Source organism: Lates calcarifer, linkage group LG5 (assembly GCF_001640805.2).
Source record: "Lates calcarifer isolate ASB-BC8 linkage group LG5, TLL_Latcal_v3, whole genome shotgun sequence".
In the NCBI taxonomy this organism is placed as follows: Eukaryota; Metazoa; Chordata; class Actinopteri; family Centropomidae; genus Lates; species Lates calcarifer.
Genome location: NC_066837.1, coordinates 7,079,329 through 7,106,397, shown reverse-complemented (window position 1 = coordinate 7,106,397; position 27,069 = coordinate 7,079,329). Strand labels below are relative to the sequence as shown.

The 27,069-nt window shown below is 38.9% G+C and overlaps 1 protein-coding gene across 2 annotated transcripts in view; it reads right to left on the bottom strand.

Moving 5' to 3' along the window:
- Window positions 1-27,069, bottom strand: part of arhgap10 (Rho GTPase activating protein 10) — a 45,475-nt gene that overhangs the window by 15,918 nt on the left and 2,488 nt on the right. For both annotated transcript variants that reach the window (XM_018690868.2, XM_018690867.2), the window contains exons 2-18: window positions 16,810-16,905; window positions 16,488-16,549; window positions 14,962-15,033; window positions 14,623-14,724; window positions 13,026-13,136; window positions 12,702-12,806; window positions 12,007-12,136; window positions 11,424-11,530; window positions 11,175-11,269; window positions 10,375-10,456; window positions 10,130-10,172; window positions 9,951-10,019; window positions 9,278-9,352; window positions 6,140-6,224; window positions 4,405-4,463; window positions 2,762-2,867; window positions 959-1,118 (exon numbers count right to left, since the gene is read on the bottom strand). In XM_018690868.2, the coding sequence (XP_018546384.1) occupies window positions 959-1,118; window positions 2,762-2,867; window positions 4,405-4,463; window positions 6,140-6,224; window positions 9,278-9,352; window positions 9,951-10,019; window positions 10,130-10,172; window positions 10,375-10,456; window positions 11,175-11,269; window positions 11,424-11,530; window positions 12,007-12,136; window positions 12,702-12,806; window positions 13,026-13,136; window positions 14,623-14,724; window positions 14,962-15,033; window positions 16,488-16,549; window positions 16,810-16,905 (1,559 nt within the window). The remainder of the gene's footprint in view (window positions 1-958; window positions 1,119-2,761; window positions 2,868-4,404; window positions 4,464-6,139; window positions 6,225-9,277; window positions 9,353-9,950; window positions 10,020-10,129; window positions 10,173-10,374; window positions 10,457-11,174; window positions 11,270-11,423; window positions 11,531-12,006; window positions 12,137-12,701; window positions 12,807-13,025; window positions 13,137-14,622; window positions 14,725-14,961; window positions 15,034-16,487; window positions 16,550-16,809; window positions 16,906-27,069) is intronic.

The window sequence follows — 27,069 nt, the reverse complement described above, 5'->3', positions numbered from 1 at the left end:
GCTGTCTACCTTCTCAGTACCTTAAGAAATGGGAGAAGGGTATGCTAGTTTAAGTTACATGTGGTACCCTTCTCATTATCTCAGGACTCAGACTATTTCTGCTCATTATTTTGTAGAGCAAGCAATAAAAACAATATGCATACATCCAAACAGACCACAAAGTACCTACTATTTAATATGACACATTTCCATTGCTGGAACATTTGTTCAAAGAAGCTGACTTTAGGGTGGATTAGGCAAGATTTATATGTGAATATACACAAGTCTAAACTGCCTTAACAGACAGAACCCACAGAAGAGAAGAGCATCACATCCACCCTAATTGAGACTCTTACTCTGTCCAAATGAAATTCTGGTGTCAGGTACAGCACAGTATGTGCACTCCTCTGCCAACAGAAACTGCCAAATCAAAACTTAAGAACAAAATACAAAACTTCAAAACAATAGCAGGGAAATGGCTCTTTAGCAAGAACGCAAGATTCACAAACATTAGATCATATGCTTCACTTGCACATTTATTATCCCTCAGTATCAAGTAATTACATGCTACCCAGGTTGGTAAACACAAAGGTGCTGTGTGCAGCTTACGGTTATCATGTCAGCTAATTCAGATTTCATTTGGTGCCATCACTATATCTTCTGTTGCTTAGTGTGCCTAGCACTTAATAAATAGCTGTGGATGGCAAGTGGAAACAGAGTGAATCATATAAGTAGTCAGAGCAATTAAGGTTTGATCAAACAACAAACATTTTTGGGGAAAAAATGAAGATAATACAACAGAAAGAGTTCTTTTTCTCTATTCCTATAGACATGGTGCTGATTACCACCACTAGAGGATACAGTGCTATGAGTTGACACATTCACTTTTCAGGGACTGTTCAGTTTCAAGTGTTTTACTTTGTGATTGAACAATTGATACTGCACTGCATGTTTGGCAAATCCCAGTCTTGAGTGTTACCTTTTCATGGTGTTCAATGAGGATTTCCACCACAATGTTCTGGAACTTGAGATCCATGATGGCAGCAACAGTCTCCTCCTGTGGCCTCATTAATGTGGGGCCAAACACCACGCCCAGGTTGGCCACAGTCATCAGATTCTGTTTGCTGTGGGCCGCCACACTGAGGAAGATAACAACTCATATTATACACACATTTACTCCAAATTACTAACTCAACTTCACTGATATGAACTTTTTTAAGACAAGGCAGGGAAACAGGGCAAAACTACTGTGCTGTAGCTGTTACATGTTTTTTTAAAAGTTACATAATATATGGCAAACAAAGAAATGAAACCAAAAATAATGGCAAATGGTGTTGCTACAATATAGGTTTCCACCCTCTATACTGTTTAACAGAGATGGTAAGCCGCACAGATTTTGCCACAGCTCATCTTGTTCTTGATTCAGTTAGTACACAGGGGCCTAAACAATGTCACTTAAATATCTAGCTTTTGGTATGTGAAATTATACCTGAAGGTTAATGTTTCATTCTATAATCTAAACATTTTATGATATTAACTGTGGGCAGCTATAACTGAGGAGACAGAGTTAGCGGTTAAATTCCCAGCCACACATCACACTGACACTGAGCCTGGCAGACTCAGTGCATAGTAGCTTGTTGCAATTGTTGTGTGTGAATGGATAAATGAAAATGTATGTATGCAAAATGAAAAGCATTGGTGCTGTTCACACAGATATCACACCAGATGATATTTAAACTGAGGAAGGATCAGTGCTTTATTAAATATCTTCTAAATCCATTTCAAAATTGGGACACCTTCAGTGGATGAAACTTTATATTAGGAGGTCAAAAAAGTGTAGCAAAACCTTTATTTGAAGAAGAAGTTATACAGACAGGTGAAGAGATTTCACACTCAAAATATGATGATATGCAGTGCATCTGCAGAGAGACAGTTTAAATAGCTTCAAAGGATGCCTTTGAAGACAAAAACATTGGTGACAACTCACATTTATAACATCTCTCAAACCATTTCAGATAGGAGTGTGAAATTCTGGCTTTGCTTCCTTCCCCTGCAGGACATGCACACACGCCAACTTCAGAAAAATATTCGAGTCTCTCCAGTCTGGAGAATTTCACGCTGGATAATCCAAATTCAATTTCAATAGCGCTGCCTTTTTACCAGAGCCTGATTCTGCTGTGGGTTTCTATGAAATAAGATCCACCAGACTTTCACTGCCTCAGGGAAGAGGGATTATTTACTTATCTTCAATTTGCTCATATTTAGTTTATAAAAAGCTTGCTGAGGTAAAACCTTGTAATGTTAGCTAACATTATTTCTTAAATCTTTCCTCCTATCTAATCTCACAAATGGAGTAATGCACAATAGTGGTCTCTCCAGGGGTGTATAGAGTAATCTCAAGAGAGGGCTTAATTTGAGTGGTCCATTTCATTTCACTGGTGGGCTGCAGAACCGGCATGCTGAATAGGTATGGTAGGCTACACAATCCTCCTTCAACAAATTTAAATATACACCAAAATGACCTGAGAAAAGGCAAAAAAAAAAAAAAGTTGCAATGCTAGCAGCATCAATTTTCTTACCCAGCAGTCACTGAGTAGACAGAGAAGAGATGGAGTGACAGCAGGGAAGGGGGAGTGAAGAGAGTGGGAGTGAGGGAGAGAGAGAGAAAAAGCATGTGGAGTGAGAATGAGGAGACAGACAGGAAGAGCAGAGAGAGAGAACTGAGAGGGAGAGAGGGGGTGGAGATTGGGTGAACTATGACCAAGGAACTATGAGCACTCACTTGGCCAGATGCTTCATAAGCAGCCCGAGGACTTGTCGATTCCTCTCCGGTAGTTTGTGGACCAGGCAGTGGACGGCTTGGATACGAGACTCTGGACTACCACCCTCTGTTCAAACGCAGAGAGCAGCCATACACTCACATTAAACTACAAGGGTTTCTCTGTGTTCCTCGGATGGCAAAGAGCCAACACAGCTGAGATCGAATACTGTACAACAATAGCAAACAGCAAAGGTAAAGAGATGATGATACACTACGTACACAGTGCACAATCAGAGATTAAGACAGAGAAACACCAAATAATTAGTGCAAATTAGTGGAAGAATTGTACCCTTTATTACTTCAATAGCCCTAAAACCCTATTTTGAGACATTCTAGTAAATTAAAAATTGAACAAAAGTTACTGGACCTTTAAAGACACAATGATCAGAGGTTAGTACCCTAAAGCATAAGGGGTTAAACATTAGAGGATGATACATTCCAGTTTAAATAAGTGAGGAAGAGGTGTGATAGTGATATATGGTCTGAAGCCTCCCAGAATTTGGCAGCAGGGCCCACTATGCTGGCAGAGGAGATAGCGTTTACGTTACTGTCGCTACCATATAAAAGGGTTGTGTTAAAACCCCCAAGATCATCTCTTAAACATTTCCTCACACATGGGCATCTGACCGCCTACGCACAAAAACACACACACACACACATACACACACACATACACACACACACACACACACACACACACACACACACACACACACATACACAGACACACAAAATATCATTACTATGGGAACGACAAGGATTTAAACATGGAAAAAGCTTCTTATGGATGCTGTCACCCATCAAAAAAATATTCATTGCTAATCCACTTTTTCCCCCTCGTTATGAGGGCATTGCGAGCGCCTGATAAAAATGTCAACCTGATCCAATTATAGCACTTGTTGTAATAAGATTCAAGTTTGGCTTGCTTTGAAAACATTTCATAGAGAAATGATGTTATGTGGGGGCGAAAAAAAAATTGTCTTTTGCTTTTGCTGTTCAAGGTCACCGGACCATTTGAGGACATGCAAATTACAGCATATTTATCATTTTAAATGTTTTTAGCTCTAACTTTTAATGGCTTAGTTGGCAACATATTCTAATAGCACTTAAAAAACTGTAAAAAGTTATAAGAATATGGACAGTAAGCCCACATGTGCTTCTTGATTGTTTAATAAATGCCAGAAACACAGTGTTATAAAACTGTCAGAAGTGTCAAAAAGGTATGTCTAAACCAAGGCCAGCTGAGAGGCTCTTTGGTAAACTAGATATCAACTACAAATATATTTAAAAATCTAAAAATGAGGACAAATGTGGACACATCTTATTAGCATGCAAAACACCACACAGTAGCTTTAAGAGTATGAATACTTTACTTAAGACGGTTGACCACTATTTCCTACATCCCCTTAAAAGACTGGTAAAAGTTTAGAAAAAGTTGTTGCATGTTTTCAATAATTCACTGAAAAAGAACAAACCATTTAATTCCAGTGCTTAAACTGATGAAATGTCAATTTCAGGTGGGTACAACACATGAAGGTATATACACTGTTGATTGCTTATAATCTGTACTCAGCTGTGGTGGTATTAAAGGTGGTCAAACTTACTCGCAGGGCTGATGAACTCCTTGTAAAGTCCATAGGTCATCAGTGGCTCAGGGAGGCTCCTTCAGAGGGGTAGTGAGAGAAAGAGAGAAGGGTGGGGTGGAGTGGGGGGTTGGCCGAAGAAGAAGAGCTGAAGTGAGCGAGGGGGGGACAGAAATAGCCGGCACGCTGTTTTATAGGGTCTGCACACAGCAATGATTAATGTGGCCGGGCCAGGGGATGGAATTAGATGGTGCACGCATTGAGATAACCAAGTTCATCTGAAGGTACTTTCACACTGCAGCTGGCCACCGGCCAGAGGTACTTAGCCTCAGAGGAAACTGAGGAGTTTGACCCTGCTTTATGCCAGCAGGGTAGACACAGAGTAAAAGACAGTCAGTGCAACACTAAACATGGATTAATATAGCATAACAATGTTGATATGCCATGTTAAATAGTGTTTAAACATTTGTAAATGTTGCATTAAGTACTGCCCGAATGAATACAGTAGAGCTCCCCTTTACTTTGGGAATCCCACAGCTGACAGCCTATTACATTAAACCACTTCCTGGAAATGGTCAAATTTTAAAGTCAGTAAATCACACCACAATCTTGACCTCGCTAACTAAGACCTGTCATTTACATCATGATCAGAATACTTTTTGTTAGATAATAGTGCAACTCCAGGCAGCAGTGGCCACTTCAATGACAACATGAAAAAATACACATTATAATTTCATAGTAGGTCTATCTAACAGTAGTGAAAGTAGAAGAGAAATCAAACAGGAATAATAGCTTATCATTATTCCTTATTTGATCTTCTAGTACAGACAATCACCCAAATAACTTCACCATCCAACAACAAAACGTCTATGGGAATACCGAATAACGAGACAGACTTACAGATATAAGTGGTCACATTTACTGCATGTCACTACAACTTCCGAACTTGTGTTTCAGTTAATATAACTTTGCTTTCATTTAAATAACCACAGTCAACTCAATTTGTTGCTGACTGCACATGTTTACGAAAACAAATTGGCATTTAAATGAAACTGCCTCAGCTTTTTGCAGCCAAACTACATTTTTAATCTTTGAACTTCACCCTCACTATCTGTCAACCTAGAAGGAGTTCGTGGATGTGGAACAGGCACACAGAAAGCAATGTGACCTCACAAGGAGTTAATTATGCAAAGTGCCTTTGCATAATTAACTGTAGCCATTTTATAAAAGACAGAGCTGACAATGGATGAAATGTTTCATATTCAAGTCAACACAGAGGCTCTGTCATGTTCATCAAAAGAGAGATGTATAAAAAAATCCTCCATTAACTGCTGGAGTTGTCTTAGGTCAGAAGTGGATTTGCTTAGACATACGGCACTGCTGAATAATACAATGACCTATTAGATGAATCAACTATGCTCCAAGCACAGGTGTCTCTGGACTAGTCAAGTCATGTCACATTCTCTGTTTGAATGCATCAATACAAGGACAGCAAATTACAAAACTTAACTTACATCTCAAAACGTGTTCAGGGATCAGTTTAGTCAAAATGTACAAATTACAGAGTTTTGTTGAGTGACAGTAAGTGTTAAATGAAATTAACATCATCATTGCTAACTGGGTAGAAACTGATGATTTTAGGGCTCCAACTAATTATTATTTTCATTACTGATAAAACTACAGATTCTGTTAAATTAATTGCAAATTGAAAATATGCCAATAATATGTGTGTGTCTTTCATCACACTGATCCTTACCTTAGATAAAGCTTCAGTGCACTTGTTATTGTCTTTACATCCCAGTCCTCACTGGCAGACAGATCCACTTCATTGCTCTTCTCATCTGAATGAATCAAAATCATGCAACATATCATTACTATAAAATTCACTGACTAAGGAATCTAACACAAAGGCATCAACTGATTTTGTGAGCAGCCTAGAAAGTCTAAATATGTAATATAAATATGTAACTTGTAATTAGCCATATGAGGATAAAAGCATTGCTACAAGCCGTGGGGGTCAAGTCTGGCCCCAGAGGATATGGAAGGAAGTTACAGCTTCTGCAGAGGGCGGCTGGTTCTATACTCATTACAAGTTTAATTAATCCCTTACTACTTCAGTGGCTCCACAGGGACTCCAGGGCTGTGTTGTGCTGAAAATTCAGGGGGCCTTAGTCATACCTTAAGTAACCTCTGATGAATTACAGCAAATGTGGAGGTGCAATGTGCCAGTGAAGTGCTTTGAGTTAGACACATGTACTGTACAGGGCCTGGGTCACCACACAGACTTTAACTTCGTGGGTGGTAGGTGGTCTGTTACTGGGAAATTTATTTTTCTGATTTCATTTATACACTGCAGAGCAGGAGGACTGTGTTTCTCTGGCTGCTCTGTCCACAAACTAGCCTGTCCAATATCAACTTCTGAAAGCAAATGTTTTTGTGGAGTGTTTGTAGCCAAAGGTGTGCCTGTGTGTGCAAGATTGATGGGGTCTGCACAGGCTCTGTAGTCTGCTTTAGCACAAACAGATTTGACTCAGTTAGGTCAGGGACACAAAAACATTATTTTGGCAATAGCAGTTGGAGCGGCATTGATTATGAAACTGCTAACAACAAAGCAGCAGCAGATTCAAAGGTGTAATTCTTTATTATTCTACCTTTGTTAGCTACATTAAGCCCTTGGAGGCATTACAGTACTGTGTGGTTACTTTGGCATAGTGGCTAAAGCTGGAACTGCAGCTCCCATTACACTCCTCACAGCAGATAAAGAAAAAATTTTTTGCTATACAAATTCATAGCTCAAGTAAAAAAAAAAAGTAAACTAGAAGACATTTTAGAGCACACATTAGATAAACTAACTATATATGTATACTATACTATATATATCAGATATTAAACTTTGGAATTTGGTGTGGAAAATTGCAGTAATGCATAGACATGTATAGAGGTATGGAATGGCAACAGTGAAGGAGCAGGGTGGATGTCAACTGATAAAAGGAAGAATGAGTAAATGTGTAAGCTTTTATACACTTAAACAGTGGTTCTCAACTTTTTTGGCTTGTGACCTCTTAAAAAGGTGTGCCAGTTGTGTGTGTGTCATTATGCACACTTTCAATCATTATTTTGTAGCGGTAAAAATACAAATTCAGAAGAAAGAAAATTAAGACAAAGTGGTGTTGCAGAAACAGTTTTTTGTGTTTGTTTTTCCTTTTACCATACCATGACTCACCCTGACTAGGAACCACTGGCTTTGAGGAACCCAGGCTGACCAGGTGAGCTAAATCAGCACGTAACCCTCCCTAATCACATATTTCCTCAACTCAAAGAGGCAAGTACACAGGGGGAAACTACAACGTGTTTCTTGTTATTCAAGTGAACTAGAACCTTTTAAAGTAATCAAGAGCTGTTTCAAGATATTGTTTTCAACTGATATTATCTAACAGAAGTAGGAAGCAAAATAAATCTATTCAGTGTCAGTTCTCTGGCATAACTGGGTCAGTGTGTTTGGACACATCATCCATTGTTTAATACAATCATGGTCATTTCTGCCTTAAACCATGAAAATGTGGAAAGTATTGAGTAGTTCTTTGGAAATATCTTGCAGCATTCCTCAAATTTGCCTCACTCTGCAATTATATCTATAGAACTAAAACCTCTAAATCAGCAACTCTTATAGTCATCTCCCCACCAACACCACACACGTTCTATCTTTCCACATACTGTACAACAGATAGGTCAGAGGCAGAACTGGGCTCACTTTTACAGTCTTCTTCCTGTTATATTGTTGCCTGACATTCAATAGGTGCTGCTCTCTTTGTTTGTACTGTAATATGATGGTAGACTCATTTTCCATCACTGTCCTCTCTGATTGGACCCTGGCCATGTCGGTGGGTGAGAGATGAAAAGGAGGAGGAGTGGGTGGATCCAAACTCTTTCTTCAGGGTTTAAAGCTTGCTTCACCCACGCACCGTGAACTGCTGTATGCACAAAATGTTTGTGAATGTGTTTGTGTAGAAGTAGTACTACCTCTGTCAAACATATCATTTCAAGGATAAAATATGAGTTACATTCTGGGCCGCTTAATGAAAATATCCCATGTTTTCTATATGGTCGATCGGTAATCCAACATTGGAAAACATTAAAATGCAAGTAAAATCTTTAAGTTTTCCTTAGAAGTATTCAGGCTTAAAAGAAACTTCTTGGAGTGCCGCAGCAGAGTGTTAATGGAGTCTACAGCATGAGTCGGCAGGTTGGGAGGCTGGAAGGTTTTGGAGAGGAAGCTGAGACTGGCTGGCGGCTGCCTGAATTTGTTGTCATTCTGAACACAGAGCTGAAAGTGAGCTGGTGTCTGCTGGAGACGGCAGGAAACCAGAGAGCAGACAGGGAGCAATGGAAAGGACAGAGGACAAGATCTATAGAAAAGGAGTTGAGTGAAAGGGTTTCAAGACAAGTGAGAGGCATAAAGGAAATTGAGAAAGCCAAACAACAGACTAAGCCAGCCACCAGCACGCAAGAGGCCTGTCTTAGAAGCGTGTTAATGAAGCAAAAGTCAGAAAGTGAAAGGACGTGGATGGGAGGGACCCTGTCTGGTTGTCTGGGGAATATAAAACTGAATGGGAGTGAGGCAAAGATACAACCAGCCACTTGTTGCACTTTAGAGAGACATGGTACTGAGAGGCTGAGTCATGGGCTGATAGCCAGTCGCTATCTTTTTAATATCGCCCCAACAGACACATCCATTACATCAGCACATTCAACTAACTAGGGGCAACCTAATATCGCAGAGATAGCACAGTAGCATATAAATTCAAATTTTAACATTATTGAGCTTTTACCAGAAACTTTCCATGTATGGTAATACATTTCCAGAACACACAGAAAAGAACAGACTTTAACTTACCAATCATTAACGAGAGAAGCTTCTGGACCTTGGAGCTCACCCCAACAACTCTGTACAGGCCTTGATCATTAATACCTGATGAAGGATAATAGAAATAATGAACTTAATTTATACCAATTTTCTCATAGATGTTGCAAAAAGTTTTACATGAAAAATAACACACAAAGCAGACAATAAAAGCAATGGCAAAGAAAATTAAAATGAAATCATACAGAGTGAGGGAAAAATATTATACTGCCTGTATACAACAAGACTCTATAGAGAAAATATATAGCAGCTGCAAGGAAATGTCAATGTAATTCAAACCGAGTTAAATAAGAAGGATAACCATTTCTGTAAATAAATTTGGCATGTTGAGAGGAAGTGGACCCAAAATGATTTTTTGACTCAAAAGCGGTAAGATCATTATGTGAAGACTGAAGCAAATAAATAATAACTTAAATGCTATGCAATGAAAAGCATTTATATGACCTTCAGTTAATGCTGCCTGCACTACCTGCCAGTCAGCCTTTGTTTCAATATTGGAACACGTCTGCCACCTTGTGTACATATAAAGACACTGCATACAAGTTACCTGTTATTATCCACCAATCCTAATGTTAAATTTCCTCAAATAATACTTGTGATTCCCTCAACTGAACTTTTCAATATTTTTTACATGACTGGCACTCACCTCTGGTCTCAATGGCGCTGATGGAGTTCTTCACAAAACTTAAACCCACATCATCCAGCTGGGCATCAACTGCAAGTAGGGAAAAAATCTTTCAAATGTGGAGAACCACTGTGCTTGTGAAATTTAAAACAATATTTTTTTTTTTATTGTCACAAAGTCTGGAACAGCTAGACACTTACTTCCTCTTTCTTTAGAAAGAGTTCTCCCAAGGTAGTGTCCAATCTGTTAAAAAAAACAACCATCTTTATAGGTTTATCAAAGCTCATCAAGTATACTTAATCCTTGTGATATACAGTAAAGAGCAGGTATATGAAAATATATTAAAGAATTTTTTCTATAAGATGGCAGTTTAAGAGAATGTAGTGAGGCTGCATAAGCCTAGTGTGAGTGGTAGATGATGACACTGTAGAGGCGGCTGACTCACAGGTTCCTTCCCACCCATGGCCTGCATCCAGAACTTATGGTCATCCTCTGACAGGGCCTGTACTGTTAGCACCGTCCCCGGCCTAGGAGAGAGCAATACTACATTAACGATAGGCAAAGTCTTAGAGGTACAGTACAGTAATGCATTGGCAATGTCAATGTCAATATAAAACATTAAATGAGTTTAGCATTCTTTGAGACAAAAATCACTCTCTGCCAAGGACACGTGCACCTTGGATTTGCAGTAGGTACAGATATGAGCCCTGTTAGTCATCCCAGCTGGTTTATGAGAGCTACAATCATGTGGGACCAGATGGATATCAAGTTACTCATCACAGTCAGAATGGATGTGTGGACTCAAATTTCCATACTAAATCTGGGGTATTGCTTCTCTATTAATACTACAGAAAAGGGGCAGGGCAGAGTTAAGTTGTGTGACAAAATGACATATCAATTACAGGAGGGCACAGCAGGGTGTGGCAAAAATCCTCCCAGCTAAGTGTGTGAGGGCAACCCTCCAAGACAAATCCTGCTGTCCTGCCCTCTGCAATACAAAACACGGAACAACAAACAGCAGGTGTGTGGAGCTAAGATCTTTAGCAAAACTGCTAATGTAGTATATCACAGTAGACAATCTATGTCCTCTGTAGCTGCAATGGAAAAGGTACATGTGACCATTTTGCACTGTGTCCTAGCAAGGAACAATTTCACATTAACTGTGACACTTTTGACAAACTGTAAAATGATGCCTGCAATGTTTATGTGCAATGTTTGAGGAACAAGTATGAGGTGATAATGTACCGATCAGTTATGTCAAGATCTAAGCAGAACCTCCTATCCAACATGTCAGTTGTTTTGCGGAGACAGGATTTCAACGTGACAGACTCTGTCTCACCCTGGAAAAAAAAGGATAAATATATTTTACTATTCAGAATGTTGCAGTAATGAAAAAATCAATAAGTAGCATGTCAACCTGAAAATGAAAGATGAAAGTGGTTGAAATCATAAAAGCTGCAGCATTAATGACAAACTGCACTACAGACTACTCACAATCTTCCCACCAGATCTGTGGTCAAAGGTCACCATGTGCAGGATCTTCTGCTCTTTGACAAATGTGCAGTAGCGTTTGACCCAACTTGAACCAAAGGGAGGTGGCCCTTGAAAAAAAAAAAAAAAAAGACACAGATTCATGGGACATTGCAAAATTCTATAGCTCTACACAAAACACTTTTACAAAATCCTGAGCAAAATTTTATCCTTTCTTTGATTCTTTGTATTTGTATTTTAAGCCTCATCAATTGCTTATTTTTTACTGGATGGAGTTGAAATTTGTAGTGAACATCCCAGAAATCCTGAGGATAATTTGCAACATGTATTCATGTGCAGTTTTACAGTAATGAAATTGAATTGAATTGAAAAAACACATAGTTCATATAGTTGTATCACATCGAAAAGTTATTTGGAGCTGCTTTAAAATGAAAAGATTACAACAGCTATAGGAAAACTGTGAGAGGCCCTCTTCTGCCTATTACAGTGGACTTGCACTGACTATGTTCTCTCACTGTGCTGTATGTCATGCATGGGTGTAATATGAAAGCCTATAGTAAAACACACAATCATACTAAGGTCTTACGTTTTTCCTGTACGTAGAGGTAGCCCTCACAACTGATAGGGCTGGTCTGTCTATATTCTTGGGGTGCCTCCCTGATCCTCTTCATCAGCTCGTACACCTCTGACCGTGCGCCCTCAAATCGATTCCTTGTCTGGGAGGAAGAAGAAACAAACACATGTCAGGAAGTCACTTCCTGATATTCAGTGGTTATGTAGGATGTCCCTACTAATGAGAGACTACTGCAAAACTGATGAGCTTCCCATGAAAAGCTTTTTACCGCTTCTCCATGAAATCTGCTGTAAACTAAAATAAAATAAACTAAAGACTGAGACAGGGCTATGAATGTAATAGCACTGCAGAATAGAGGAAACTAAATTGGACAAACTATAAAGTTAACAAGTAGCTGAATAAAATACAACATGAAGCAGTGCCAGATGTTTTTCTCAGAAGTTGACAGCAAGGCAAGTGAATATTGGACTTGCATCAGACAAATTAACAGACAGATGACTCCAATGGTTCAGGACATCAAGGTTTTGTTCCACTGAATTTATTTAGGGGCCTTTCTGCTGCTTAGTGGTCTGGAATCTATTATGAGACTTTTTCTGGTCTTAGGGTACAAGAATAACACATAAACAGTATACAAGCACCAGTCAATATGGTTAGAATCATCCTTATCCAAATTACAAATATAACAATACAGAATTAATATTTCTTACATTCTGAATATTGATCTGCAGTGCTCTTTTATAATGATCAAAGTCCTTGGCAAGCTCGAAGCCTTGATGATAGAAAGTGAAGACTGTCTGGAAGAAGGCCAGCATCTAAAAGAAATCACAATATGAGGGGAAACAGAAAAAAAGATGTTAATCTACAGAGTGAGCAAGTGATAGAGAAACTCATAATAAAAAACTATGGCCACGTCACGGGAGATGATGGGATTGTTTTGTCACTTTAAAAGTAAGACAGAAACTTAAACCCTTGTGATATATGCTATATCCAGCCACGTCATTGCTGACATGCCATTGAGGTCACTCACTCACCGGCTCCACACACTCAAACTTCTTTCTCTCTTGGATCTCCTGCAGTTTGCACACATAGTCCAGTGACTCCTCCTGAAAGTGCTGCCTCATGGTTTCCACCTGGATGTCTGCCTGAAGAGGCGGAGAACACACACCACAATGATTATAGTGACAGACAGATGCATGGCAGCAAAGAAAAAACGTCAGGGAGTCTTTCTTGGTATGGGATCCAAATCTTGCAGAAGGAATACTAGCTGGTAAATCAAAAGCTGATGATATTGGAGTCAAGTTAATTTATATAGCACTAAATAACCTAAGTATGTCTGGCTGTATAGCCTGAACAATATAAGACACCATTCTTTGAATGTCAGTTCTGATGAAGAAAAGATAAACCTGAGAAAATCTAAGTATGGGCAACAGAGGAGGATCCCTCCTCTGGGACAGAAGTAGCAGTGGTGGAATTTATAATAGAGCCACCCGTTTATTACTTATACCTGTGTGTCATTTGCAAGGTCATGGATTGAAACTGGGTGAGAGGCAGGGTGTAGTTTCTTTGATATCACAGGGCTAACATGTACAGACAGAGAACACACTCAAATTCATACCTAGGGGTGATTTAGCGTTACCTTACTAGCATGTCTTTGGTCTGTGGGAGAGAACCAGAGCACCTGGGCAGCAAATCCAAATGCAGAGAAGCCCTAGGTCTTGTGGACTTGATAGCTTCCTGCTTTTATGAGACAGCATTAACCACCCTAAACTAAACTACAGCATGCATCCAAGAACTCCCAAGCAGCAATGCTTGAAAATGTTTGAAATACAGAATAACACTATACTGTACATAACATTATACAACTAAAATTTGCAGTGTAACAGAATTGAATTATGTCTACACCGCCGAGGACTTACTGTGCAGCCTACTGTAAACACACTTCTGCAAAGTATATTTAAGCATAATAAGTAATATACCTTCTTAGAACAGTAACATCACTGACTGATATCCTTGCCTATTAAGTGTTGTTGAATGCAGTTGACTAAACAACTGATGCAGTGTTGCTGAAGTTCATGGCTCAGCAAATCACTGGATTTATTCATTCAGGTCTAACAGCAAGCTGTGTTGCTACTGCAAACCCTTGTGTCACAAGAGACACAGAGAACAGACTGAGGAGCCTGCATTCATAATGTCAACAGTTTCAAGTGCCCTCTCTGCTTGGTGTATACAACATATGGGTAAGCCTTACATGGCTACATGGAACAAAGACAAGAAGACAGAAACACTGTTTAGTGAAAGGTTGCTAAATTCTCCATAATTTAAAATTCTAATCTCATGGCAATGCAGCATTGGTTACTCTACAAACTACAGCAACCAGCATTGACCTTGGTAGTACAGTACAAGTGAGCACACATTTCCTTTCCAAACAAGCCAGGAAAACTGTTGCTGCAAGGCACGTCAGTGGAAACTCGCAGGAGTCCAACAGGCTTTGCAGCAAGACTCTTCCCCGTGGCACAAAAGACAAAAACCAAAACAGGGATTCTCAAAACTAAACAAAATATCCGTTTCCATTATTTTTGCTGTCATATCTGTACATATCTATCAGAGAGTTCAGACAAGGATAAATACCTCTTGTAGTTGGGGTTCTTTCTTCCTTGCTGACATATTCAGAAGCTTTTCCAGAGAGCTGTAGTATTTCTCTGTCTCTTTCTCATACCTCTTTCTTTCCGCCTTTAGAAAGTACAGTGGAGGAGTAGAAGCATATAAGGAGAACAAAATAGTGGATTATTCATGGAGACAGGGGAATCAAAGCTGTATGTGTAGTACAATTCATATGCTGCATGCTATCAGCAGCAAACTGTAAAATATGGATTTTTTTACAATCATTAAAGTACACAAAGAATACAAACAGATCAATTAAGAGCTATACAACGTATTGGGTAGAGTAAATAAAAAATTATACATTACCCTTACTGTACCGAGATGCTCTTTCCTGAACTTCTCCAGGGGTTTCATTAAAGTTTCTGTGATGTTTCTCATCTAGGCAGAGACAGCAGCCATAACATATAATATAATATTTGCTCAACTTAATGACAGGCCACATTAATATTTCATATGACACAACATTTCCAGGCTTAAGTATGTGTTGTTTCTAGTGATAGGTGGCAGCAGTGTATACAGCCTTTTGACTGAGGCCTTACTAGTGTTAAATACTAAATTACATAACTATTTAACTAAAAGAATCTTTGTCTTTCAATAACACATTAATAAAGTCAAGTATTTTTCCTCATTCCTCCAGTGTTTTTGCTACGGTGACTGCAGGACATGTCTATGCCTGCATGCCCTCCCCACTTTTCCTTACTTTGCACTGTGATGTCATCCCACTATGCTGAGCAGCCCTGTACTGTGCAGCGTTTACCATTATGGTCTGAGCCTGGCGTTTAAATAGTCATCTACTGATGCCTACTCACTAACCTCACTACAGACAGACATTACAAAAGAATGGCTGTTTATAAGAGACACTGTAAAAATGTGCATCCATGTCCAAAGCAATTGCTTCATCTATATCTTTTTCAATACTTTTTACCAAACTTTCACGAGCGATCTACCCTACTGCTTAAATTAGTCTTTAAATGAGGAACTTTGACAACCATATCTATCACATGACATCTACAGAGGTCACAAATAAACCTATGTGTTATACCGCAGTGTAACACATAGCATAACACTTCAGTGAAACAGTTTACAACACACTGTCACAACTAAAATCAGGTGTCCTTCCTTTATATCCTTCCTTCCTTCAATGTTGCAACTTCCTTCATATTCGCGTTGTGCTTGTAATTTATAAATGAGCAACTTTAACAACACTGCCTGATCCAAAAGCTTTTTTTTTGTGGTGGTATGTCTGTATGAGCTGGACCTGTGGCCAGTAGTAGCTTATGCAATCTGCCTTGGTATTTAAAGCTTGGGTGTAATAACACATGGATATGCACTAATGTCCTCTCTGGAGCCACTCCCAGGCAGGTGCTGTGACAGTGACCCTTAGACAGGAAACAAGTGGAGGAACTGTTCAAACATGATCAATACGAATTCACCCACTAGGGAACTGGCTTGCTCTGCCTATTGGATGCTGTGGCTGTACCGTATGCTGGAGAAAATTATATTATGAGTGTCTGTCTGGATCTCTGGTGGATGACAGAGTCAGACATTAATAGATGTGAATACCAAATATGGGCTGTGATAGGTGTAGGCTGGTTGGAAATAAGCACAGTACAAGCACAGAGACAGTTAAACAGCTCAAGTGCAATATACCACGTAGACACAGACACAGACACACAGACACAGACACACACACAGACACACACACACACAGACACACACACAGACACACACACACACACACACACACACACACACACACACACACACACACACACACACACACACAGGTATTTTCCCTGGCTTTCAAGCAGGTTGTGACTGGTTGTTCTCACCATCAGTTCTCTTTGGTCTTCTAGGTTTTTGAGGAATGAGGAGAACTCTTGCAAAGACTCATCTGAAGATAGAAAAAATCAAACATGTGATAAATCCAATCATTCTACTTTACTCTCTGCCACACACACACACACACACACACACACACACACACAATCATCATCAGTTGTTCCCACCACAGGTGCACACCAAAAACTGCTCTTAATTTGCTGGTAGAGAGAGAACTGTAAACAAGCATTCACAGTAAATGTTTGCGTGGTGGTAACATAACTAGTGGTTAGTTTCATTTGGTATTGTGTGAGAAGCTAAACCCACACTTACCAATACACTTCTCATCATCCGTCTTTGCATCTCCAATGTACTCAAACTGAAACTCTCCCAGGCACTGGGCAAACTTTCGCTGTGCCATCCCAAGTTCTGAAAGATAATTCAAAATATAAAAATCATTTAAAGCAGAGAATTTAAAAGGAGGCAGAATGCTAATCTTTATTATACTTTATATTTCTAAAATCTACTAGGTGAACAGATTTTACTTAAGAAAAACATTTAGACTACACTGACAACATTTGCTTGTTACCTTTATTGTAAAACATTTATAAAAATACTGTCCTATGATTTGTTAAAAATGAACACTACATCAGCTGTCTTGAAAAGTAGGTCTGATGCATCACACACAGTTAACCACTTTGCAAACATCCTGTCTGTCTAGTGACATCCTGTTGCACATCAAACCTGAGTATGGCAGGAGGACAGGTGCCACAAAATAAAATGTATCACAAAAAAGAGAGCGCAAACTATATTTAATTATATGTGTGAAAGTCATGGGATCAGAATCAGACAAGTTTATTGCCAAGTACGTTTGCACATACAAGGAATTTGTCTTGGTATATTCCTTATAGCTTACACAAAAAGACAAGAGACACAGTATGACCAATGTAAAACCCAAATGCTAGATAGCCCAGACAGAAGCTGACAGTAAACCCAGTACAGTTGTTCAATACAAGTAAAATATCATAGGTTCCTTTATTTTTAAGATATATGATGGTATTTAGGTTTTTCAACTGACGTAATAGCAACGAAATGTAATGTTACTGCAATGTCATTTTTATTTAAGTCCTTCCTCAAATAAAATAGTGTAATAGTGTTACATTGACAATACTTGGGCTTTTATAGAAATAAAGGCTACTGTCATTTGGCCTCTACCACAAATTCCTCAGTATTGCCAGCGCAATATGTAATTTAGTGGGTAAATATACGCATATGTAGCACTTTACAAAAATGTAACAGGCTTGTAAACTTAATATCAGTAAAATCTGATACCCTGAAAGCAGTCTAGATCTGTCATTAATCAAAAGGAAAAAGCTAAGCAATATAATCAGTAGCAATAACTTAACATGGGTGACTATGCTCTGAAATAGCACTCATCTATATGAACTCAACATGAAACTAAATAAATGCTCCGGTATCTGAATTAAAACTATTTCAGATCTTGAGTCAAGTGGATAAATGCAGTGCTGAGTCTACTCTCCACTACACCCCTACACATCAGTAAAAACACAGCCAACCAAATCTATTTCCAAACAGTGAGGAGATTCCCTGAGGTGGGATCTCTGACCCATGACAGTCCCTTAGGGAAACATGACAGAATGCAGCGGGGGTATTTTAAGACTGCAGCTATGAGTAGTATACTGGGGAGCAGTGTCATTAGCTTTGGAAGATAGCTGGGACTCTATAGGGAACAATCAACTGAGCTACACCACTGAATACAGCTTGAAGACTGTGCTGAGCATCTGCAACTGCTATAAGACGCCTGGCTACAATGAAGCAACTAATGCTTAGTAATTCTGATTTCTTATCAATCATATTGGTAAACTAATTGTTTTTAGCTATTTTGTACTTACTAGCCTATGGTAGTTAACTTGAGTATCATCCTGCTTCTCCATCTTTTCATCTAGCACTGACCCTAGATGATTCTGCTACTGCAATTATAGTTGTCTGTAACACAATTGATACAACATTCTTTATATCATTATTTTAATTTCAAATTTCTGGTGGCACTTTACCTCAATGCCAATGACAGAGGAAACAGAGAAAAAACTTTACGAGAGGGGGTGATATGCAACAAAGATCTCTAACTGGATTTAAAATGGGGAAGTTGCAGTAACATGATATGTATCTTAGTCCACAAGGCTACAGTATCCATGACCCCCAAAATAGGTTTTACTATTGCTGACTCAGGCTTTGGTGAACACAGCAGAAGCCACCCAATATTCTCTTAAAGAAAAACCTTGGCTGCTCATAATCTTAACAATTACAAAGACCTTTGCAAATACAGCAGATTTTTTGTTGCACAGATAATAATAAAACATCAGGAACTACTGCATTTTAAATTCATTTATTTGACCTGTTTTGCTTTTTCTACCCATGACTACCCTGCTGCTTACACATCCCAGGTTGTCTGAGCAGTGTGTGTACACATGCTATGGATTAAATCTACAGTAGGGCCAAAAGCCCAAACATGTGAGAGGTGTTGGACAATGTCTGTCTGAGCCGGGCACAAAGAGCATAGCTTCTGCCTCAGTAGTTTATTTCAAACAGTTTGAAATCCACCGCTGGTTGCTCTTCAGCTCAATCTGAAATCTAAACAATCCCAAAGCACACAAGGAAATATGGGTCAAACAAAACACCTGTGGTTGATTCCTTTGGCCAATTTGTCTGAGTTATTAAACTACAGGAAGCTAAGGGATTGACACCAGACAATGGGGCAACTTGTGTATAACAGTAGTTACAATTGTTTGTTCTTTGAGCAGGTCTTTATTTAGCACCCAGAGGAAATGATCTTTCTTTTCTTGTGAGTGAAACAATTTTTGTTGTTGAGAAATTAAAAGTCAAAACAGCTTAAGAAATACATAAAAAGTGAATAGAAGCACAGAAAAAAACAAGCTGTCTCAATAGCAAAATTACAAATCATGGTCTCTTATCTATCCACAGGAATTTAGCAAATATGTTCTAATGACAGTAAGCAAAACAGAAGGATTAATGGCTAATAGCTCATTAGTTGGCTCATGAACTTCTGCAAGACACTGCACAGGCCTAACATTAGATCATTAATCAAGACAAGAAAGAGTCTATGTTTGCCCTTTCCTCAGACACCACATAGAAAATGGTAAACATAAAAAAATAGGCCACTGCTGCACAAGCAACATTAAGAGGCTAACAAACAATAGCTGTGGAGTGTGAAATAGTCTGGCTCAGACAGTAAGGTCAGAAGAGATAGGAGGAAGAAGTATTGGGGGATGCCTTATTATTGTCAGCTTATAATCAGTCGTGAGTTACTGCATGAATTTATTAGACACCAGTTTAGAGTAGAAAACTCATATTATAAACTTGTGTCAACCAGAGCAAATAAATTTAGAACTCATAATACACTACATAATACACTAAAAGCTTTTCACGTTTTAGCCAAAATGTTTCTGTCACAGAGGTGACTTCTGTCTGATGTAAACACAGCCTGATGAACTGTTACATGGAAGTGTTTAAGCAAGGGTTCCAGGTGATATTTCCAAAATAAAGGTATGGCAAATACAAGCCTGTCAGGCCATTATTTTGGTTGCAAACACATATATGCTGAACATAGCAATTTTCTTTGAAGTGACTGTAAATCTGGAGGGAATCTAAGCCACGCAGATGGCTAGAATCCAGACCAGGGTGTGCAAGTCCATAAAAGGTGGCTCTGGTCACGTCTGGTCTCTACAATAGTCCTCAATTTGCAGAGCATGAAATGACTGCAGACACAACACAAAAAAATCCTATATTGGCATACTCTACAACAACCTTTATAATTTTAGTCTACTAAATCCTGTGGCCAAGTAAGCAGGGTGGGGACAAGAAATAAGGAACACAGATTTCATTGGATCCAGAATATTATAACTCTATTGGTTTTAACCTGGTAGGCTTTACCTATGGATGCATGACCTAAGGCATATAGTGCTGAACAGTGGGAATCTGGTTAAATACCGTCAGTCGCTCCATGAAGTGAGATTATTTTTTTGTTTTGCTCCTGTTTGGTGCTTTGCTTTTCAGACAGTAGGTACTAGCTGTTTACCAGCATGGAAACCTCCTTACAACAGGCCACTAACAACATATTCAACCAAATATACCATTAATCATATCAAATCCCAGCACCTTAGTGAGATAATCTAGCCAAGCAAACCAAAAACCTCTTTATCCCTGCCAATACAGCTGATTACTAGTGCTTCTGCTGCTAACAGCATTCTTGGACTGGCATTGAGTTTGTGTTAAGCTGCGTTATGGTAGCATTAACTGGTTTAACTAATACCTCTGAAACCATATTTGTTAAGACATTTCTTCTACTGCCCCAGGTGTCTTTCAATTATGACTTTGCCCATGGCTTGATCGTGGGCCTCTTGCTGTTTTCCATCACTGTATCTCCTCTTGGTGACATCATCATAAAAGTATAACATTTACTTTAATTGGTGTAACTCAAGAGTCTTGGCCCCTCTAGTGAACTTCAGATCCAGGCTTGAAACTAAGAATGACCAGGTTTCTGTAGTCAGAGGTTCTGTGCTTTGAAACAGTCTGACAGAGGAACATTGAGAAGATGAGTCTGTCTTTTTTTTTTTTTTTAATCCCTGCATAAACCCTTTTATAGAAAAGCAGTTTTACAGGTTGTATATTGTTTTATTTCATTCTCACAGTGCGCCTCTATTACTCATGTTTAGTGTTTTTGGCTCTGCGTTTGTTTGGCTTTGTTAGCAATATTTTTTTTTACTTTTAATTTTTTTCCACCTGCATGCCAGATAAGAATAAAGTTTCAGCTCCAGTGTGTGTTTGCATCATGAACTATTGTTGTTGTTGCTAACAAGTGTTGGTAGTATTATGTGAATCTATGTAATATGTAATACTATTTAATGTACAAAAACAACAAAACGACACACCATAACCTAAACCTAAATTCTGTTGGGTAACTGGGCAACTGCACGACTCAAACTATGTCAAACTACACATGAATGTAAAGTGGAAAGTTCAGCTACTCCCCCACATAGTAGAAACATGTTTTGACAACATTACACTGAACCTTGACACATCTTAACAAAGCCTCAACACTATATTGTGTCTGACGTAAGGTCGGGGCAGTATCCAATGTCACTGTATTGTAAAAGAAAATGATGAGCAGATGGTGTTGTGACAAAATAAAAGCCATTAAAGCATTCCTCAAGGTGTGATAAGATTTTTACTATTCTATCAGAGAACATAATCAATGTGAATATCATACCTTACACTGTTTTGATTGAAATGTTGTTGAAATAGAGATATTCTGGTACTCTATCAGTATATTAAACATGTTCTTTATATGGCAAAGACAAGATCAAGGCCCAGGTCGCTGTGAACAATTAGTGTGTACTCTATGAACAGTGATGTCAATGGATAGATTTGCAGTCTCTTTATTAGAGCCATATGTGAGCATGGTGCACAAATCACACCCATCCACAATCTGATTACAAAGCCTGCTTGCATGTTTAACTCACTGCAGGGTGGACAGTTAATATGAGAATATATGAGGCCAAGCTGTGTGGACTTCATTACATAAAACATGAAGAATGAATGTTATCCGGTTACATGAAGCTCCAGCATTAATCGACGTCAGATCGACATTCAGAGAAGGAAAAAACAGGGGCAGCATTTGTGTCCCTGTTCAGTGTCAATTCAAGTTTCAACAGCATAGATCAACTGGATACAATCAGTGGAGCAATAAACAAAAGTGTCAGATGAGAGGCCTGTATAACAGATTGAAATGATGTCTTAGAGGAGAGAACTATCACAAGCTAGAAATACCACACACACTGGGGCACACAAGAGTCCAAGGCAAAGGCTTCTCCTGCTTTTTGCCTTTTAAAGAAAGGCATTTCAGAGCAAACCTGGGAACTGTCAAACTTGGCTAGTTTCTCTGCAGAAAGCCAGAGACCCCAGTGTACCGGATTCTGAGTATGAGTCACACAAACCCCACCTTACATCTATCTGATATAAAAGGCCAGGTTTTTCTGCAGCAGGAAAAAACATGAAAAAATGCTATGTGGCATAAACATTGGTGCCCCTCATCAGAAGAGGTGGGAAGAAAAACAAAGATGACACAGTAAGGGAGGTTACCAAATCACAGGGCACTGGTTATTGTGGAGCAGATCAGAGTAAAAGTAAAGAATGTGAAATTATTAGAACAGTCGCTAATCATAACTTTATTCACAGATACATCTATGAATGTTTTTTTCTACCTTTTAGTTGTTTAAAGGATAAAATGTGAACAATTAGGAGAAATGCCAATCACTAGTTACCAATGTCCAAAGCATAGTTTTCAAATGTTTCACAATGTTTTTGTCTGAGCACCACTCCAAAAACCCAAGAGGTGTTTAATTTAATAACATGAACAGAGTAAGAGCAGCTATCCATCACATCTGAGAGGCTGATACCCACATGTTTTTATTTAGGTATTTTACTTGAAAACTATTATCAGAGATGCCAACATTTTTTTCCTGTTGAGCACATAATTGATCAACAAACAGTTTCAGCCCTAGTTTTTGTATGGCTATTCATATAGTGTTGGTGGTTTACATGTGGTCTCTGATGACAGTGGAGACAAAAAACTGCTGTGAGAAGATATTTTACTTACATTTACTTCGAGTCAGCGTACAAACACTGCACACAAGAAAGACACTAAGGCATTCTTTATAATCTCAATGCCAAAACCATGAAGTAGGCCCCATAATAGTAAATTACTTTTTGCTGCAGGAACACACATAACTCTCCCCTTAACCTCATAAAAATTATGACATTTAACAATTGATGAAAATAAGTCACAGTGTTTGCCCTCTATGCATTAATTCACTATCAAGTGCCACTGTGGAAATTTGACATTCATTAATCATTAATATTAACAATAAAATGAACCATCACAACTTGCACTTTCTATACTGCATGTAGCTGACTGTTTGCTTAACTACAGTCATTCTGCAGTACATCAGGATATGAAATTGCTATTTCCATATTAGAAATTTAGAGGATTAACATCAAAATCCTACACTTGTTTTGCACTTACTATATGTCTTAAAGCAGGAAACTCAACATTGTCTGTTCTGGCTGCTACTGCACAAGTTTTCCCCAAAACAAGCCAGAAAAGGTATGTATATGTCAAAGTTCAGCTGCTGAAGATGTCCACAGTGTATTCATTGGCATCTGTCTGAGTGTTGTTTGTTATGATTTCTACAGTCTCATCAAATGTGCCACTTAGGTCAGAACTCGCCTGGTGCAGGCCCTCAAAGAGCATCCAGGGTTAACATGCTGTGCCTTTCCACAGTCCTTCCTGTTCCACTCTCCCATCTTTTCCAGTCTGAATCCCTGCTCCACCCATCCCCTCCCACAACCATTACTTCATTCATGACTTCCTGATCCTCAAAACAATTCTGTAGGATGAAGCTGCACTGAATAGCATCCTGTCAATAATGGCCATGGCTGATCACAGATATATTATAGTACCTGTGTATTATTTTGGCACATATCCAAAAAGTTAAAGTAATAATGGAGTGAAAGGTGCTTTAAATGGCTCTCTACATTTGCTTGTACCAAGAAAGGAGTCCCAGAAGCACTGCCATGCTATCAAGCCATAATACACTATCACTTTTATAGCAGGCCTTGCGCTTTCTGGAGTGAGACATGAAAAAGCGTTCCTCCCACATGACTTCACGTCTTGTGCTAATGCGATTTTAATGAAAGATTGTGATGTGGCTCTTTGGCAGAATCAGTAATGTGATTACAGAGAGCAACAGTGAGCCAAAGCACACCATGGCAAACTACTCTTAAACCTGTCTGCCAATGAAAAAAGACCTTAAAAAACTAGGTTTTCAAAGTGGAACTGAAAGTGAAAAAAAAAAAAAAATCATTTTGTTTTATGACCCAATTGGTCAATTCACCAGAGGAAGTCCAGCTGTAGAAATGACTCTAAATGACCATGGCGCAACTCTGTCCAACTTCACTTTTCAGATGAAAAGCAGCAAAACCAGAACATGCAAGAAGCACTATCTAACTAATAAAGCAGGCTGACAAGATAACAAACAAATAATACGCTCTCCAGAAATGGAGAGTTCATACTTTCTACTACAGACAAAGAAATCAATACATTTGCTAAGGACAACAGTGAGAGGTGGTTGAGAGGGTACAGACAGGACACAGTTCCTGTGGAGGAAACCCTCTGAAACAGAAGCACATCTGCATGTTGCTCCTCTAGTGGGCACTTCCATGTCATGGCTCTCTGGCCCAGGGCCCCGCTTTAAAGTTTCCTCTCAGAACCAAGGACTTTCCATAGAGGGACATCCTCCCAGCCATAGGAGAGAAGGGAGTTAAGACTGAGAATGGACTGAGATTTAGAGATCAACAATCTGTCCTCACACCACACCAGATCACTGAGAGGTCACACATACAGTAACGTCTGAAATCACGTTATCATACAACTCTTGAATCTTCTTTAAGTTGGAAAAAAGACTAAATCTGTCAATGTTTACAACATAATGTTAGATCAGCCATTTTTACAACACTGTTGAGAGTTAGATGTTATTGTGAAGCCATCACATACAGAGTAGATTACACAGCTTAGCCTCCCCAAATCAACTCCAACTCATCAAAAACAACCATCTGAGCTCATGAGTTCATCAAGACTACATTAACAACTTCAAAAGCTGCCAAATACAAACAAGACAGATTTAAAAGAAGAAGTGGTGGGCTATTTTCTATGATCTCTAAACACAAGAGTTACGTTCTCATGAGACAAGATAATCAGAGTAATGTCCAGGTAACAGGAGCTAAGCTCTAAGAGCTCCACCCTTAGAGTGTAAATTAACAGAGTTACACTGTTACTTTATAACTCCCCTGTGCTTAGATAATCAGGAAAAAGGGTGACAGACTGCCTTTACATTTGTACGGAATGATCCTGTTTAATAATGTGATTATTTGTAGAATATTGTAGATACATATTTCAATCCCTGTTAGGCCATTCCACACTATGGAGGTATAGACTGAGGGTGCCAAATCCGGTGAATAGGGCAGGTACTGGATGAGGTGAAATCCACAATTGATGCCGGAAAGCACAAAGGACAACATTTTTTGGGGTATTTTTCCTTGAAAAAGTAGTTAACCAAGTAGTTAACCAATTATGGAAATTGATGCTGATCAATTTCAGCATTGATGCTGATCAATTTCCTGTTAAGAAACTAATTGTTTCAACTCTATCTGAAGGCACCAGTGTTATCATTTTATCAGACATACAGTAGACAGCTGCTCAGCCCAGTTTGGAAAAATTAGCCTTGCCCTAAATTAAATATTATGATAGCAAACACCCTTTGTAAATAGAAGTGTATTGTTTTTTACTTGTGCCATGGGAAATACAATTTTAATAAGCTGCTGTGGCAATTTGACAATGTTTGAGTTGCTCTACTACTTCTCCTACTATTATCAGTAGAGTAAACACCTGATGATTATAATAATCATGTTAAAACAGTCATTTGACATTGAATCCTAGTAGGAGTGTATGACCAGGGCTCCCTGTTCCTTATCCTGTTCTCATAAGCAAGAGACCAGCACAGACCTCATGATGGTTAACAGACAGATGGTTGCTATATGTCACTGCACTGGACACACTTTGAATCAACAACAAAAAAGTGACGCATAGTTCAACCACAGTTACATGAAGTACAACATACAAGACATGACATGTCCTCCTGGAACAGGATCAGTTTACACTAACATAGCATCAATATCAACTCATCTGTGAGCAATGGTAAATACCGGAATTCACCATATCAGTCTGTGGTGGTTTTCCTGGTAAATCCATGTGGATGCCAAAACTGAGCCAGGAGAAAGGCTGACAGGTAATAATCTAGTAATTAATGTAGTAATCATGTTAGCCTACGAAGCATTAAAAATGGCCATCACAACTGAATGTCTTGTTTGTTGAAACAAAAGCCCCAAAATGTTTGGTTTACAGTGATCTATGACAAAGAAAAGTTGGAATCCTCTCATTTGAAAGCCTGAAATGAGAAAACATTTGAAACTTTCTTCACTATATTTACCTGTAAAAAATAACTGAGACGACTAATCAGTTATAAAAATAGTTGCTGATTATTTTTCTGTTGATTTTCACAGCCATTAGTAGATGTAGAGTTTATCAAGGATGTGTGATAAAGAAATACAAGAAAGTAACTGCAGTCTTGGGGGGACAGTCACCAAGCTGAGGGATGTCAGAGGAGAGTGGCAGGACTTGTTCAAACTAACAGGTCCAGCAGACCACAAGTATGCAAATAACAGTTCATTACAACAGCAATGTATTGTACAAGGTGAGAGCGTGAAGCAGAGGGCGTTACACTCATGTCAGCAAAGAGCAACACTGAAACTGCAGAGGGGCTGACTGAGAAGAAAAATGACACCTCTGAGAAAGACAGGTTTCTTGTTACATGTATTACATCTCGAATCGATGAAGCCATCTTGCCTGGTGTCAAGGGTAGAGGTTTTGTGGTGGGT